This window comes from Babylonia areolata, chromosome 4, assembly GCF_041734735.1.
Source record: "Babylonia areolata isolate BAREFJ2019XMU chromosome 4, ASM4173473v1, whole genome shotgun sequence".
Lineage (NCBI taxonomy): Eukaryota > Metazoa > Mollusca > Gastropoda > Neogastropoda > Buccinidae > Babylonia > Babylonia areolata.
In genome coordinates, this window is record NC_134879.1 from 50186039 (window position 1) to 50201038 (window position 15000).

Consider the following 15000-nt stretch of genomic DNA (forward strand, 5'->3'; position numbering starts at 1 on the left):
CAGTGTTAGTGCACATGAAGTATAGTACACGGACAGCGTTCATGGCCCTCGTGAGAAGACCCTCGATCCGTTGCGTGAAGTAGCATTGCCTCAAGGACCGAGCTGCTCCACTAACGTAGTCGGGCGTGACAGGTCCACAGTATTGTACTAGTTGTTGGCTGTTCCAGTGATTTGTACGCACGCACACAAACGCCTGGATTGAGAAAGACGGGGTGGGGTGTGTAAAATGATTGGTGTTGGAGCATGCGATTGAAATAGGAGATAAAGGGGTGACGTGGTGGCTGCAAATGTTTTGAAATGAAAACTTTTCCCTTTTTCACTGTTGAGTGCTATTATGCTGCTGTATATTTTCTAAGTCATTCGTACACGTTGTGTGCGTGTAACACGTGCGCGAGAGGGTGCGATTGTATATTGTAGTTCAGTAACGTCGCGTCTGTTCATCAGTTGTTACTGGGCTGACTTCAACGTGCAATAAACCAAGCATTGCCAGTTAAAGTTACGTATTTCCCGATAACTGAAGTCATTGCGATTTGAATTAGAAACCATAGGCCATTGGAACAGTTGTAGAATGTAAAGTGATTTGAGCAGAACGTTGAATGATACGTCACGGTAAGGGCGAACTTGGCTGTTCAGTCTCCCTCCTGTGTTTTATCATCTTTGATTCCCGAACCCATCCTTCTTTCTCACTGCTCAGTCTCGATGCTAATCATGCATACACTCAAACACGTGCGCGCGTGCACACGCACACATATATATGCACATGTTTCCACAGACACGTCGCTCAAGGAAGCACCCTGGGGCTCGCCTGAAAGGAGCATCAAGATGCATTTAGATGAGTTATGGAGAAAGATGTGATGTAAATTTACACCTGCTCAAAGGAAGACGCTCAAGGTGTGACTTATTACACACAAACACCATTTCAACGGCAATGATGGGATTGGCACTGGAAAAAGAAATCTAAATATATGCAGAAACTGTAAATGAGGGATTGGAGACACACACACACACACACACATACGCGCGCGCGCGCACACACACACGTACGCACGCAGGCACACGCACACACACACGCACACACACACACACACACACACACACACACACACACACACACACACACACACACAGAGTGAGAGTTGTTGTAATCCCATTTCACAGCACGAGTTTGGGAAAGTGGGCCCCTCGAAAACCAATTTAGACTTATTCACGGCTTTAACCCAGCAACGGCTATTTCTGACTATCAGCGATGAGGATCTTCTGTGCAACCACCGCTAGTTGTTCTCTCTTGACCATCCAGTTAACCGGCAGCCTGTTCCAGGCTCTGTGATTACGCTTGTGCAGTATACTACCTGTATGTATAAACTCCACAAGCGTGCAGTGTGCCAAATCGACGAAGTTGGTCAGTCTCTAACTTGCAGCCCCACAAGTTTTCCACCTTCCCTTCAGGTCTGACGCCATAACTTTACCCGGAGCGGGGAAGCACCTAATTAGTTAGACAAAGGCCAAGTTCAACTCTTTTATCAAGACCTTCATGGTTCCAGTGTGTGGAGGTTGGGGAGAGAGAGAGAGATTCGGGATTTCAGGTAGTTGAGGTGCAGCTGCTGGGCATTTGATCCCTCCCAAGATATAGCCGGAAACCCCCGCGGCTACGGGTCTGAAAAGGTTAAAACAGAGGGAAAGAAAAAAAAAAAATGTTAGGTCACCAGTAAGGTTCGGGTTTTTTAGCGTTCAACTTCGCGAAGTGCATGAACTGATCGTTCGGTTGAACTTGAAAAGTCGATGTTTTTATATTAAAAACAAAATAAAACAAACAAACGAACAAACTATTAAAAAAAACCTCACAATTTTGGTTCGGGATTTGGTAAGGTTTGCCAATGTGCAGGAGCTGTTTGGTAATCAGTATGAGAAAAATCGACGATTCTGTTCTATCAGTGCATGGTTTGCTCGTTGGTTCTGCTTGAAACGTCATTCCTTGGAGAGGAAAAATTGACCCAACGATCCCCCCTGTGTTTGTTTCTCTTTTTGTGCATTGTCTTTGTCTGTCTTTCTTTCGCTGTCTCTCTTTGCCGCTGGTGGTTTTTTTTTTTTTTTTTTTTTTTTTTTTTTTTTTTTTTGGTTTAACGTCTTTTCACTGTAAGTGATATTAGACGAGGGAAGGAAAAAAATCGAGTGGGAGGAGGGGGGGGGGGGGGATTACTGTGTACGCATACGAGTTAGTGAAAGTGTGTGTGTGTGTGTGTGTGTGTGAAAATTACTGATTTAAGTTTTGTTTAAAAAATAAACAAAAAATCATAACAATATAACATATTTCTAATAAAAAACTAACAACTATGACAGCGAACCAACTGGATTGTTAAACAAAGAGTTTAAAAAGTCATACATTAGCAATGGACTGCTGAAGATCGTCAACACTGAAGATGATTTCAGTTCAGGGATTTGAGACTTTAACATATCGCAAGTTGGTATATGATCGGCTGTTATGTGAGCACCACAGATGCAAGAAACATTACTGACATATTTTGTCCTAAAACAATTCATTTGTGTGTGTGTGTGTGTGTGTGTGTGTGTGTGTGTGTGTGTGTGTGTAATAACAGAATTAAGTCCCAGAGAAGCTGTTTGATCCCATTAAAAGTCTCACTCTGTGTGTCCAGAAATAACCCCCACCTCTCCCACTTTCCCTGCCCCACTTGTCACTCGTTATGTATGTCTCGCTATCTGTCTGTCTTCCTCTGTTCGTCTGTCTGTCCCCTCTCCCCCACACTTTCAATCTGTGCGTGCGCGGGCGCGCGCGCGTGTGTGTGTGTATGAGGGGAAGGTCTGTGTTTCTATCTCAGAGTGCAGTCAGTCACCAAGTGTTGAGCTCTAGTAATATTTCCGAACCTTTGCCCTGTAGTAAAGAGCTCTCCCAGACAATGACGCAAGATAGCTGGAGTTATTTGTGTGTTTATTGCATCGGATACGACGACAGTGATGGTGGTGTTGACATTGCTGTGACTGGTATTTTTTAATGAATGTCCGGTCTGTCTGCCTTGTCTTTCGCAACCGGTGTTGGGGAAAAAACTGCTTATTTGATTTGTGTTGATTGCTTATTTCTTTCTTTCTTCTTTCTTTCTTTTTTTTCTTTGTGTTTTTGCTTTGTCTTCCTTTCATTCTTTGTTAAGTTAAAAAAAAAAAAAAAAAAAAAAAGATCCGCGACATGTTACAGTCTCTGTCTCTGTCTCTGTCTCTCTCTCTCTCTCTCTCAGTGTGTGTGTGCGCGCGCGCATTTATGAATTACATAAATTTACTCGTTTCGTACGCTGGATGCAACATTGGTGAGGGTATAAGTTTCAGAGCGTTTTCTTATTTTATGGCAAAGGTGCACACGGCGGCTTCTCCTCACACTGAGAAAAAAACTTTGTGTGCGTGTCTTTTGCACAGGTAAATAAAATAGGTAGTTAAATAAAATGAAATGAAAAAAAAAAATGAAAAAAAAGAAAAGAAAAGAAAAGTAGTAATTTTTTTCTCCCCTCGCCACCCCCTCATCCACCCCAGTTTCTCTAAAGTTTCCTTTTTTCCCCCCTCCCCCACCCCCCTCCCCGCCCTCCGCGGAACACCTCATGGATGGTCGGGTGGCCTTTTTGGGGTTCCGTTCTGTTCGTATGCATACCGCTGCACTGCCTGCTTGACTCCGGGGCCACAGCTGCTGGGGTAATTGCCGTGCTCACATAAGCCGTCATTTCTCTCACCTTCTTCCCGGTAGCTTTGCAGTTTTTTTTGCTTTTGATGTTTTTTGTTTTTGTTTGTTGTTGTTTTTTTTACCCCTCGCCTTCTTTTTTTTTCTCCACCCCTACACCTATTCTTCCTACAAATGTGCGTGAAATGATTGTTAATTAATCTAATTACTGCAACCACATGCAGTCGTTTATAGTCCATGAATGTGTATAGATCTGCACGCGCGGCCGTTGCGCACAGGCGGCACATTTGTTACCACACACAGACACGTGCGCGCGCCCATCCCTAAGCAGGCATGTGCGCGCGAACAAGTGCGTATGACGCGATATACTCTGACTGTTTGGGAAAAATCTATATGATTTCTCTTCTTACTGCTCTGGGAAATGAAAAACAAAATTTTCATTTTCCCGTTTCAGTTTTTTAAAACAAATACACGAGGTGCTGTTCTCTCTCTCTCTCTCTCTCTCTCTCTCAAAACGTTGTATAGATCTGTTGACACCGCCACATACTCCATATGTAAACGTTGTTTTAGAAATTATGTGATCAGAAATGGATGACTCCCCCCCCCCCCCGCCCCCTTTTCATTTTTATCTTATTTATTTCAAAAGTCCTTTTCTTCATTTTTCCTTCTTGTATCTGTTATTATTTCTTTATAAACTTCTTTCTCTCTTCACTCACTCAGTCTCTCACTTTCTCTCTCTCTCTCTTTCTTTCTGTCTCAAACACACACACACACACACACACACACACACACACACACAAACAAACAAACAAACAAACAAACAAACAAACAAACAAACAAACAAACAAACAAACAAAACAAAACAAAACAAAACGAACAAACAAAAAACCAAAAAAAAAAACCAACATAAAAAACAAAACAAAACGAAACAAACAACAACAACAAAAAAAACCCACACACAAAAAACACACCATCTTTTGGGGTGAATAGATTTGGAAGCGGCATGTGAATGGGGAAGAGAGGGTGGAGAGGGGAGCGGGGGTGGAGAGAGAGGGTGATTGGGAGGAAAAGGGGTGGGGGTGGGGGTTGGTAGCGGTGCAAGGGCTTAGAGAAGGGAGCAAGAAAGAGCAATGGCACTAGTATGTCTCAGGTGTGGGCAGGGGTTTTAGTCCGTAAATACCCGTGCCCCTTTACCATCAGTGTTGTGGTTAGTGGGATTGCGGTCACAGTACTTGGTTCTCAGCATAAACTAAGCGAGAAAGTAGAGAAAGTGAGTGTGTAAGCGGGGGAGGTTGGGTGGGATGAAACGAGGAAGGGAGAGAGTAGTGAGTGGAAGGGCGGGAGAGAGGGAGAAGGAGAGGGTAGAGAGAGTGAGAGTTTGGTTGAAGGTAAGTAGAAGAAAGGGAGAATTAAAGAGATTGGGAGGAAGGGGGGGGGGGGGGGGGGGATTGAAAGAAAAAGGGGCTGGTTGGGAGGGAAGGTGAAAGAGGGAGAAAAAGAAGTTGGGTGGAAAGGAGGGAGGAAGAGAGAGAGGGGGCTTTGGGGGTTGGTGGTGGAAGGGCGGGAGGCAGAGGACTGAGAACTCTGAACTCAAAACATTTTTTTATTCAAGTATTAAGATTTTAGGCATGGCCTGTTCTAGAGAGAGAGAGGGAGGGTGGTGGTGATGGTAGTGGAAGGGCAGGAGGAATAGAGAGAGAGAGAGAGAGAGAGAGAGAGGTTGGGTGGAAGGGCGGGAATAAGAGAGAAAGGTTGGGAGGGTGGTAGAGGGAGAGAAAAAGAGGTTGGGTTGAAGGAGGGGAGGAAGAGAGAGAGAAAAAAAGTTGGGTTGAAGGGAGGGAGGAAGAAAGAGAAAGAGGTTGGGTTGAAGGAGGGGAGGAAGAGAGAGAGAGAGAAAGAGGTTGGGTTGAAGGGAGGGAGGAAGAAAAAAGGTTGGGTTGAAGGAGGGGAGGAAGAAAAAAAGGTTGGGTTGAAGGAGGGGAGGAAGAAAAAAAAAAGGTTGGGTGGAAGGGATGAAGGAAGAGAGAAAACGAGGTTGGGTTGAAGAGGGGAGGAAGAGAGAGAAAAAGAGGATGGGTGGAAGGGAGGGAGGAAGAGAGAAAGAGGTTGGGTTGAAGGAGGGGAGGAAGAGAGAAAAAGAGGTTTGGTTGAAGGGAGGGAGGAGGAGAGAGAAAAAGAGGTTGGGTTGAAGGAGGGGAGGAAGAAAAAAAAGTTTGGGTGGAAGGGATGAAGGAAGAGAAAAAAAGAGGTTGGGTTGAAGGAGGGGAGGAAGAGAGAGAGAAAGAGGATGTGTGGAAGGGAGGAAGAGAGAAAGAGGTTGGGTTGAAGGGAGGGAGGAAGAGAGAAAGAAAGAGGTTGGGTTGAAGGGAGGGAGGAAGAGAGAAAGAAAGAGGTTAGACTGAAGGGAGGAAGGAAGAGAGAGAGAAAGAGGTTGGTTGGAAGGGAGGGAGGAAGAGAGAGAGAAAGACGTTGGGTGGATGGTGGGAGGAAGAGAGAGAGAAAGACGTTGGGTGGATGGTGGGAGGAAGAGAGAGAGAAAGACGTTGGGTGGATGGAGGGGAGGAAGAGAGAGGGCAGGGGAAGGATGGGGATGGAGGTCTGAATTAGAGAGGGGGAAAGAGTAGAGACCACAAACAACAGGTCTCTGCTTGGAGACTGTTGAGGGTTCGTTGGGGAATCTGTGGTGCTTGCTTTCAGTCAAAACAGTTCCTCATCCCCACCTCTCAGGTACCTCACCTGTGTATGTTGCGCAGGCATGCGCACACACACTTACATTGCATGCACTTAAGTTCATACCTGTGTAGGCTTGCTCATGAGTACTTGGAACGTATTTTTGACCAGCATGTGTAAACAAAGCAAGTCAGTGTGATCATCCTATCAGTTGTCCGTTGCATACATGTGTGTGTGTGTGTGTGTGTGTGTGTGTGTGTGTGTGTGTGTGCATGAGTGTACCTGATGTGTGTATGGGTTGTTAACGTTTGCATGGAAGCACACTTTGTAGAATAAAACAATGACTATGATCATCTTAATTATCCCCATTTTATTTCTTTCTTTTTATGATGACATTGTAAGTACTGACATAAGAAGGAGCATTAAAGGTCTGGTTATCACTTGGCAAAATACTGAAAGTGTGCAGCATCAAAGGAACTCATAACCTACATCAAGAACTTTATCCTCAAGCTTGGAATATTAGATTTCCATAATAAAAGCATGATGTTTGAGATTCAAGGTCAAAGTTCTTTTCTGACAGTATTAAAATTTTGCAATGTACTGTAAACTAATTGACTGATTAAACTGTTTTTTTCTGGTCCATTTCTTATTAGTGTTATGCTTGATTATTATGGTAAAGTGGGATAGACTGATATTGTGAAAAGGATGTGTATCACAAGTGACATTTTCAAATCGTTCAGTTCATTCCAAAAAGTGAAGCCCTTTTTTTTTTAAAAATCATAAGTTAGAATTATTTATTTGATGAAGGCATAAGTGGAACCAATTATTTATTAAATGAAGACATTTGTGGAACCACCACAGACATTCTTCTGATTATTCTGCTGTTGTGTGAAGCTTTGTCACAAACGGAAAGGGAAAGAATAAAATGCCTCTTTCATCTGTTAGAGTGAATTCTTAATAAGGTTGTGATGAAACAAAGCTGTGGGTTCTATATGCATACATACATACATATATATATATGCATTGATTATATATATATGCACATTGTTTTCTTGTGACTCACTGTCACAGGTGGTGTTTGACTTAACAGACTGACTCCAGGTTTCTTTAGATCCCCCCCTGGCTGAAGTTTAACAGTTATCTGAGACAGCTTTTTAGAATTGTTAACTTGTTATGAAGTTGTTTTGTTTTTATTTTTCACTTGAAGATGATTGTTTCTTATAAAGAATCTTTTAAAGAGTTCTTTGATGGAAAATGGTAAAATTTGTTTCAGTATTGAAGACGCAGAAACTCGTCATATGTTGTTTTGCATGTGCAGATGTGCGCCAACATGTACCCATGCTTGTTTGCATTAGTGTGTTTGCCATGTGTGTGATACAAGTGACTATCTAATCTTTATCCTCACATAAGGCCGCCTTCATAGATATCTACAGTGGTTTATCTTGTGTTGTCATAGAGCTATGACATCCAGAGGTCTATGAGCTATCTGAGGCAGCTTTTTAGAGTTGTTTTGTTTTTATTTTTCACTTTGTTTGTCTAAGTATTTATTTATTGAAAAATGATTGTTTCTTTAAAGATTTCTTTGATGAAAAATGGTTAAAAACAAAACAAAATGTATTGAAGACGCAGAAACTTAGCTCGCTTCCTCCAGGTATCTACAGCCATTCTCCTTTAGTACTTTCTCAACTGTTCTGTATCATGTCTCCTGTGATTTCTTTGACACTCAGGTGTCTAGGGAAGACCCAGTCTTAGAATAAAGTCTTGTATCCAGTGGCATTTTAAGGATGTGACCTATCCAGTTCCATCTTTAGACTTTACTGTCTTCTGAACAAGTGCCAACACACACATGAATAAATCTTATATATGATAGTCAGTCCTGTCTGACTATGACCATCAGAACAGTGGGGTAGGGAACTGCTGTCCTGACTATTTGGGCTAGAATTGATTATTGTGGAGAGTGTCTTGCCCAAGTTACATCCCCACTCTCTCGGCCAAGAGGGTTTTAGGACGGTCAGCGTTGGGATGGTTCCCAAAGGCCAAATAGCCCCCAAGGCTGCAGCACGAAGAGCCAGGGCAATTTTGCCTACTAGTTTGAGAGTCATAGTCCTTCACTAAAGACTAAGCTGTAAATGATTTCCCATTGTAAGAGAGTAACCATTGACAATACAGCTCTCACTGTGCTGCTGGCCCAACTGTAAACGCATGTCAATCTGTGATATAAGCTGAGTGTTGGGCCTAAAAAGTAAAATAGATGATTCATAATTCACAATTTAGGAGAGAGGGAGGGGCAGACTGGAGAAGGATGGTGGGTGCTGAGGAGTAAAAACCTATCATCTCCCATTATCTGCATGGCTTTACAATTTCAGCTTTGTGTGTGTAACATGAACACAGAGGATGAAAGATTGTTTTCACTCGTGGGAGGGAAACTAAACAATCAATCCAGACATATGTCAGTTGTGACATTGTGTTGTTTGATGTGATGGCCAAAGGAGAGACCTTTCTCTCTCTCTGTCTCTCTCTCTCTCTCTCTCTCTCTCTCTCCGTGTACTTCCATGGAATGGAAAGTTGAAAAAGAAAAGTTTTTTTTTATTTTTAGGATCGTTGCAGAATGGTTAAGATGCTTGTCTGTAAATACAGTGTTTTTGAGGGTCTGGTTTTGAATGGTCTCAACCATTCTCTCAAGTTTGACTGGAAAATCACTGAGTGTCTAGACATTAACTATAAAGTTCAGATGATAAAACTGTGGTCCCATGTGCAGCATGCACTTAGCACACAAAAAAAGAACCCAGGGCAACATGTCCTCTGGCAAAATTCTTCAAAGAAATCCACTCTAACAGGAACACAAACATGCACTCAAGGCCAATATGCACTCAAGGCATGACTTGCACATTGGGTTAAGCTGCAGGTCAGGCATCTACCCAGCAGATGTGGTGTAGCATACATGGGTCTATTCAAACGCAGTGACGCCTCTTTGAGAAACTGGAGCTGAAATGGAAAGTGTTACATAACTCAATCTGACTTGTCAAATGAACAAACATTATACATAATACTGTGATATTATAATTCATAACCAAAATGCCAGTCTAACAACACTATATATATATTTTCTCATGTTTCAGTTGACTTTGGAGCGTGTTCTTGGTTTGACAGTCACCAGCAATGCTGCCTTTTCGTGTGACCCTGTCAACGGTACCATCGCATATCCAGCAGGGTAAGTAGGAAGACAAAAAGTGTTTTGTATACATGGGGAGAACGCAGAGCTGTGACTTTTTATGTTCCCATGTATGTTTTCTTTGTTCTCCCATTTCCTCCCTCTTGCACAGTGCAAAGTAACCGTTATCTTGTATTCTGTCATTGTGCTATCCTGTGTTTGTGGGTTGTGTTGGATCATTGTCGTTGTTCAGTATGTCACCCAGGAATTTGTGGTTGTGCTTCAGTGTGGACTGAATTCTCCCCATGTTACCTCTTTGTGTTAAAATGTTAGTGTTAAAAAAACAACTGTGTTATTAATCAGTTTGTGTTGTGCCATTTCTTATTTCAGTGGGGTTTTTTTTGTTTGTTTTGTTTTGTTTTTGTTTTTTTGTCTTTCCTTGCTGTTTGATCATATTTGTTGTTGTTTAGCATTGTATCATCCAGGGTTTTGCGTTTGTGGTTTGGTTTGCACTTTATGTTCCCATGTGTCGACTTCTTGTGTTCACTGTGCAATGTCATTCTTTTGCTTTGATATTGTTTTTGCCCTCTGTGTTGGATCATTGTTGTTGTTTAACATTACATCATTCTGGGATTTCACGTCTGTGTTTATGCTTCTCTGCACCTTAATAAACCTTGTGTTTATCTTTAAGCTTTCCCTCTGTCCCTCCCACTTGAAAATTACCTCACACTCCATTACACACTTTAGGGAAGAGAGAGAGAGAGAGAGACTGTGACAGTGTTAGTCCTGAGAAAGATTTCGAGTCAGGGTGTGAGTGTAGAGCCTGACAGTCGTCTTTGAAGTAGTGAGGAAAGGCTGTGCTGGTTGTTGGTCAGGTTTGCCCTCCTGAATCCCCCCCTCCCCTCCTGTGCTACTAAGAAAAAGAAGAAAAAAAAAAGAAAAAAAAAAAAAGTCGACTGACTAACCTCGTGCGCCCTTCAGTTGTTGAGCCAGTTTCCTCCCTGACTTAAGACTTGACTGACCTTTAGCTTTGCTCCTGCCACCAGGCGGTGGTCCACCTGTACACATTTTATACTTGTGGGGTGGGGGTAAGGGGAGCTGAGAGGGGTACGGGGGCGGAGGGATGGGGGGTGGGGGCGTTGACAGTGACAGCTTTGGTCTCATAAGATCGTTTTGATGACAACGTTTATCAGTATAATGACTGTTCCTGTCGTGTTGTTGTTCCTTTGTCTCTGGGTTATTGTTCTCTTTCTCTCTCTCTCTCTCTCTCTCTCTACATATATATTATATATATATATATATATATATATATATATATATATATATATATATATGTGTGTGTGTGTGTGTGTGTGTGTGTGTGTGTTCTAGGATTTTGCGTGGGTGAGTCATTAAATTTGTTGACGCCGTGTTTGGTTTGGGAGGGAAGGCAGAGTCACACTTAACACCCACGACACACATTGTATGTCATAGTATGTCATACTTAACGTTACAACAGGGAGCACACATAACCGCGCGCGCACACACACACACACACACACACACACTCACACACACTGCGCAGTCAGCCATACTGTCTGGTGGTGACAGCTGTGTTCTTTCATGTCCACTGAAAAACGTTGAGCATGTTTAGCCAAAATACTGCCTCATCCTTCCCCCGTGTCTTTTCTTCCCTCTGTTCCCACCCCACCCCACTGTCTGTCTGTCTGTCTGTCTCTCTCATTCACACACACACACACACACACACACACACACACACACGACAAGAAAGAGAGGGAGATGGAGAGAGAATAAACGAATGAACGTTTAACTGCAGTTTCAGTTTCAGTAGCTCGAGGAGGCGTCACTGCGTTCGGACAAATCCATATGTTTAACTGCATGCAGGCCATAGGAATCATTGCAGTGGGATACTGTGAAGGGGGACGTGCGAGAGACAGACAGAGACAGAGACAGAAGGGTTCGTACCTGTCTCTGTTCGTACTGTATTTTGCCGGCTGCCTATCCCATTGTCAACAAAGGCCTTTGTGGAGTAGATGTTTGCTCTGTGGTGTTTTGTTTTGGGCTTACTTGAACTTTTAAACCGTCCCCAGAGCTGCTGCTGCTTCTTCTTCTCCTCCTCCTCCTCCTTTACTTCTTTGAAGAGACATTTGGGCCTGTGCATAGACATTTGGGCTCCGCGCAGAACTGTTCACCAGATTCATCCAGGTTTCTTGGTCGTGATTTAAAAAAAAAAAAAAAAAAATATATATAATATAATTCATGTTATTTTTCATGATGCTCAACTGGAATTCTTGAACGGAGTTTTTAGGATTCCTGTTTCGAGTGGCTTTCACGTGTTGTGATACAGATCCTCGAAACTATGTCTGGTCTTTTCCTTGGCTTCTGTCTCTTTACTTTTTTATTTTTTTATTTATTTTTATGTGCATTTCCGTAAACTTGATCTTCCGACGCACAGTTGCAACTGTCACGCTGGCTGGCTGTTGACTTTTTTCTGCGTGTTTTTGTTGATTTTTTTTCTTTATTCATAAAAAAAAGTAACGTGTTTTGTGTGTTTGCACTGGCATACTTAACGTAGTATACATTGCGCGTGCACACACACACGCGATCGTGCACACATACACACAAACACATACGAATACACACATAATGACGCTCGCGCGCGCGCACACACACACGCACACACGCACAAACACACACACACACACACACACTCTGTCTCTGTCTCTGTCAGTCTGTCTGTCTGTCTGTCTGTCTGTCTCTCTCTCTCTCTCTCTCTCTCTCTCTCTCTCCTTCGACACAGCGCGCTCGTGACAGACAAACTGATGTTGTGTGTGCTGTCTCGTTCAGATTATGGCCAGACAGTGAGAGAACAGCTTGACCGTACCAAGGGCCGAAAGTTGATAGGTCGATCGATCTTCTTCAGTTTTCTCCATTCAGTGCGTCATAAACAGAGAGAGAGAGAGAGAGAGAGGTGGGGTGGAGGAAGGGGGGGGGGGGGGGAATTTGTGTGTGTTGCCAGGCTTTCTGTCGGTTTTTTTTTTCGTTTTTTTTTTCTTCTGTTTTTCTCTTCACGTATTTCTTCTACTCACTTGCGTGATATTTGACGCGGATATGAAAATTTTTGACTTCGTCTTCTTTTCATACGTCGTTGACACCAGGGGATGAGACAGGTCTAAAAACAAAAACAAAAAAACAACAAAAAACGCGTGGCTTTCTGGAGAGCTTCCTCATGTTCGTGTTAAATCTTGTCTTGAAGGGTTGGGTTACTAGAAAGAGGATGTCGGCCAGATCTTCTCCCTCAGATGCAAGGGCCTTGCAATTCCGGGGAATGGTGATCAGAGGATTTGATTTCACAGGTATTGAAACTAAAACCTAGTTCCATAATGTCCAGCGTCATGTACCGAAATGTGTCCATAAATGCTCTCTCTCTCTCTCTCTCTCTCTCTGTGTGTGTGTGTGTGTGTGTGTGTGTGTGTGTGTGTGTGTGTGTGTGTACGCGCGTTTGAGATAGAGGAGGGGTCGGGAAGGGTGGCAGCAACAGCAGCAGCGGTATTTATGTAAGTTGTAACGTTTTTATGAAAAAGAAAACGATGCCCACGACTAAAAAAAACTGAGATGCATATCATTTATAATATATATGTATATGTGTGTGTGTGTGTGTGTGTGTGTGCGTGTGTGTGTGTGTGTGTGTGCTAAATCACAGTGTTCAACACGTTTCAGGGAGTCTAGCTGGCTGAGTGGAAACACAGACATGCAGCCACCCTGTTAAAGGGAGCGTATGGAGGATGAACTTGGAAGTGATGGGGGGGATTCCAGTCGGAATCGGAAATAGCCTGCTACTACAGCTGACATTCAAAGGGCTTGCTCGATAATCCCCACCCCCATCTTCCCCCTACTCCCCCGCACCCATCCCACATCCACCCTCCATCTCTCTCTCTCTTCCCAACCTCCCAATCCTATCCATTTGATCCTTCAACCTTTTGCACGAGTCGCCGCATTGTTAAGCGGAAGTCTGAAGTGTTGGGTACCTAGGTGTTCGTGGGTGTGAGGTTGTTTCCCATTCACGTAACTTTCTATGAATTTGAGGGAAACTTGATTGTGCTTTGTGTGAAACACATCTCCTTTCAACGGCAATAGGGGGTGGGGGAGGGTATATGTAGTTTGTGTGTGCGCGCGCGTGCGTAGGTACATGTGAAGGAAAGCGTGTAGATGTTCAATTGTCAGTGCTTTGTAATACACATACTGAGAGAAGGGGAGGGGCGAGGGAGGGCTAGAGAGACGCACATTCAGAGACAGTGAGAGCGGAGAAGAAGAGGGAAGAGAATAAATTCCCTTCTCTCCGTGCAGCCCATAGATCGTGTGTTGCCTTGCGGAACAGTGGCAGGGAACCGTGCAGCAGATGCGCTTTCCATCTCCAGAGTACCATCATCCGGTTGAGTTTGGTGGTGCAGAAGCAGCAAGCTCTGTCATGGTGTCTTGCCAGGGGAAGTAAATTAGACCCCTCTCCCACCCCGACTCCTCTTCTTCCTCCCCCCCCCCCCCGCGCCCCGTCCCCTTTCCCAGCCCTATCCTCTTCTTTCCCTAGCCCCCCGCACCCCTCTCTCCCTGTCTCCCACATCCAATCTCGTCCGTCCTTATTCTTTTTCCTCCTTCTCCCTCTCCTTCCTCGCGCCCCGGTAAGATTGAGCGAATTTTTGTAGTAACCTGGGTTAATTTAGGGGTTTCCGGTGATTTCTGAAGTTCTCGCCAAGCAGGTTCTTCCTTGTTCTGGCTTAAAGTCTTAACTCCCGAGAGCAAGGTTTCGGTTGCGCCCCTTTTCTCTGCATTCAAATTTTGTATTACGTGTAGCTGACACATTTTGTACTTTCCAAAGTCAATTCAGGTCTAGATTGGAAGCTGCTAGGCAAATCTCGCTCTCTGCCATAAATGAAGCCAAACCGTAGCTTTATTAGGCTTTTATTTTGAATAAACCTTCACCGACGTCACAGTGTCAGACTCTGGTGAGAAACTGGCTTGATTCAAATCGCCCGCCATTTATAGTCCGGTTCAGGCTTTAAGAAGGCAGAGAAAAACAAAATCAAAACAAAACAAACAACCCCCGGCAAAAAAATCAACACATAACAACAACAATGACAGCAGCAATGACAAAGCCTTGTGGTGCACAAAGTACCGAAACAAACTGCCAGAGCGGCCGTGGGTTCCATCCAGTGTGTATCTATCTCAAGGTCGGTCTGTACCTCAATCAATCACACGTACCCACGTGAGTACTCAGAAGCACAAAATAGTAGACGTTTACAATTGTTTGCACACGTATATATATATATATATATATATATATATATATATATATATATATATACACACATTTCAAGGACATAACAAAAACAATAGCAACAACTGACACAGATAATCGGAACTGCCTGATAACCTTTTGAACTGAAACGGCGGAAGAGACAGACGCAAGCACGTGCGCAAACATACAACGTCATATGATCACATAAAG

General features: G+C 43.5%; 1 protein-coding gene across 4 annotated transcripts in view; it reads left to right on the forward strand.

The window, feature by feature from the left end:
* The window catches only part of LOC143281273 (uncharacterized), a 134198-nt gene that overhangs the window by 6699 nt on the left and 112499 nt on the right, over positions 1 to 15000 (forward strand). For all 4 annotated transcript variants that reach the window (XM_076586395.1, XM_076586396.1, XM_076586397.1 and 1 more), the window contains exon 2: positions 9466 to 9557. In XM_076586395.1, coding sequence (XP_076442510.1) covers positions 9466 to 9557 — 92 coding nt within the window. The remainder of the gene's footprint in view (positions 1 to 9465; positions 9558 to 15000) is intronic.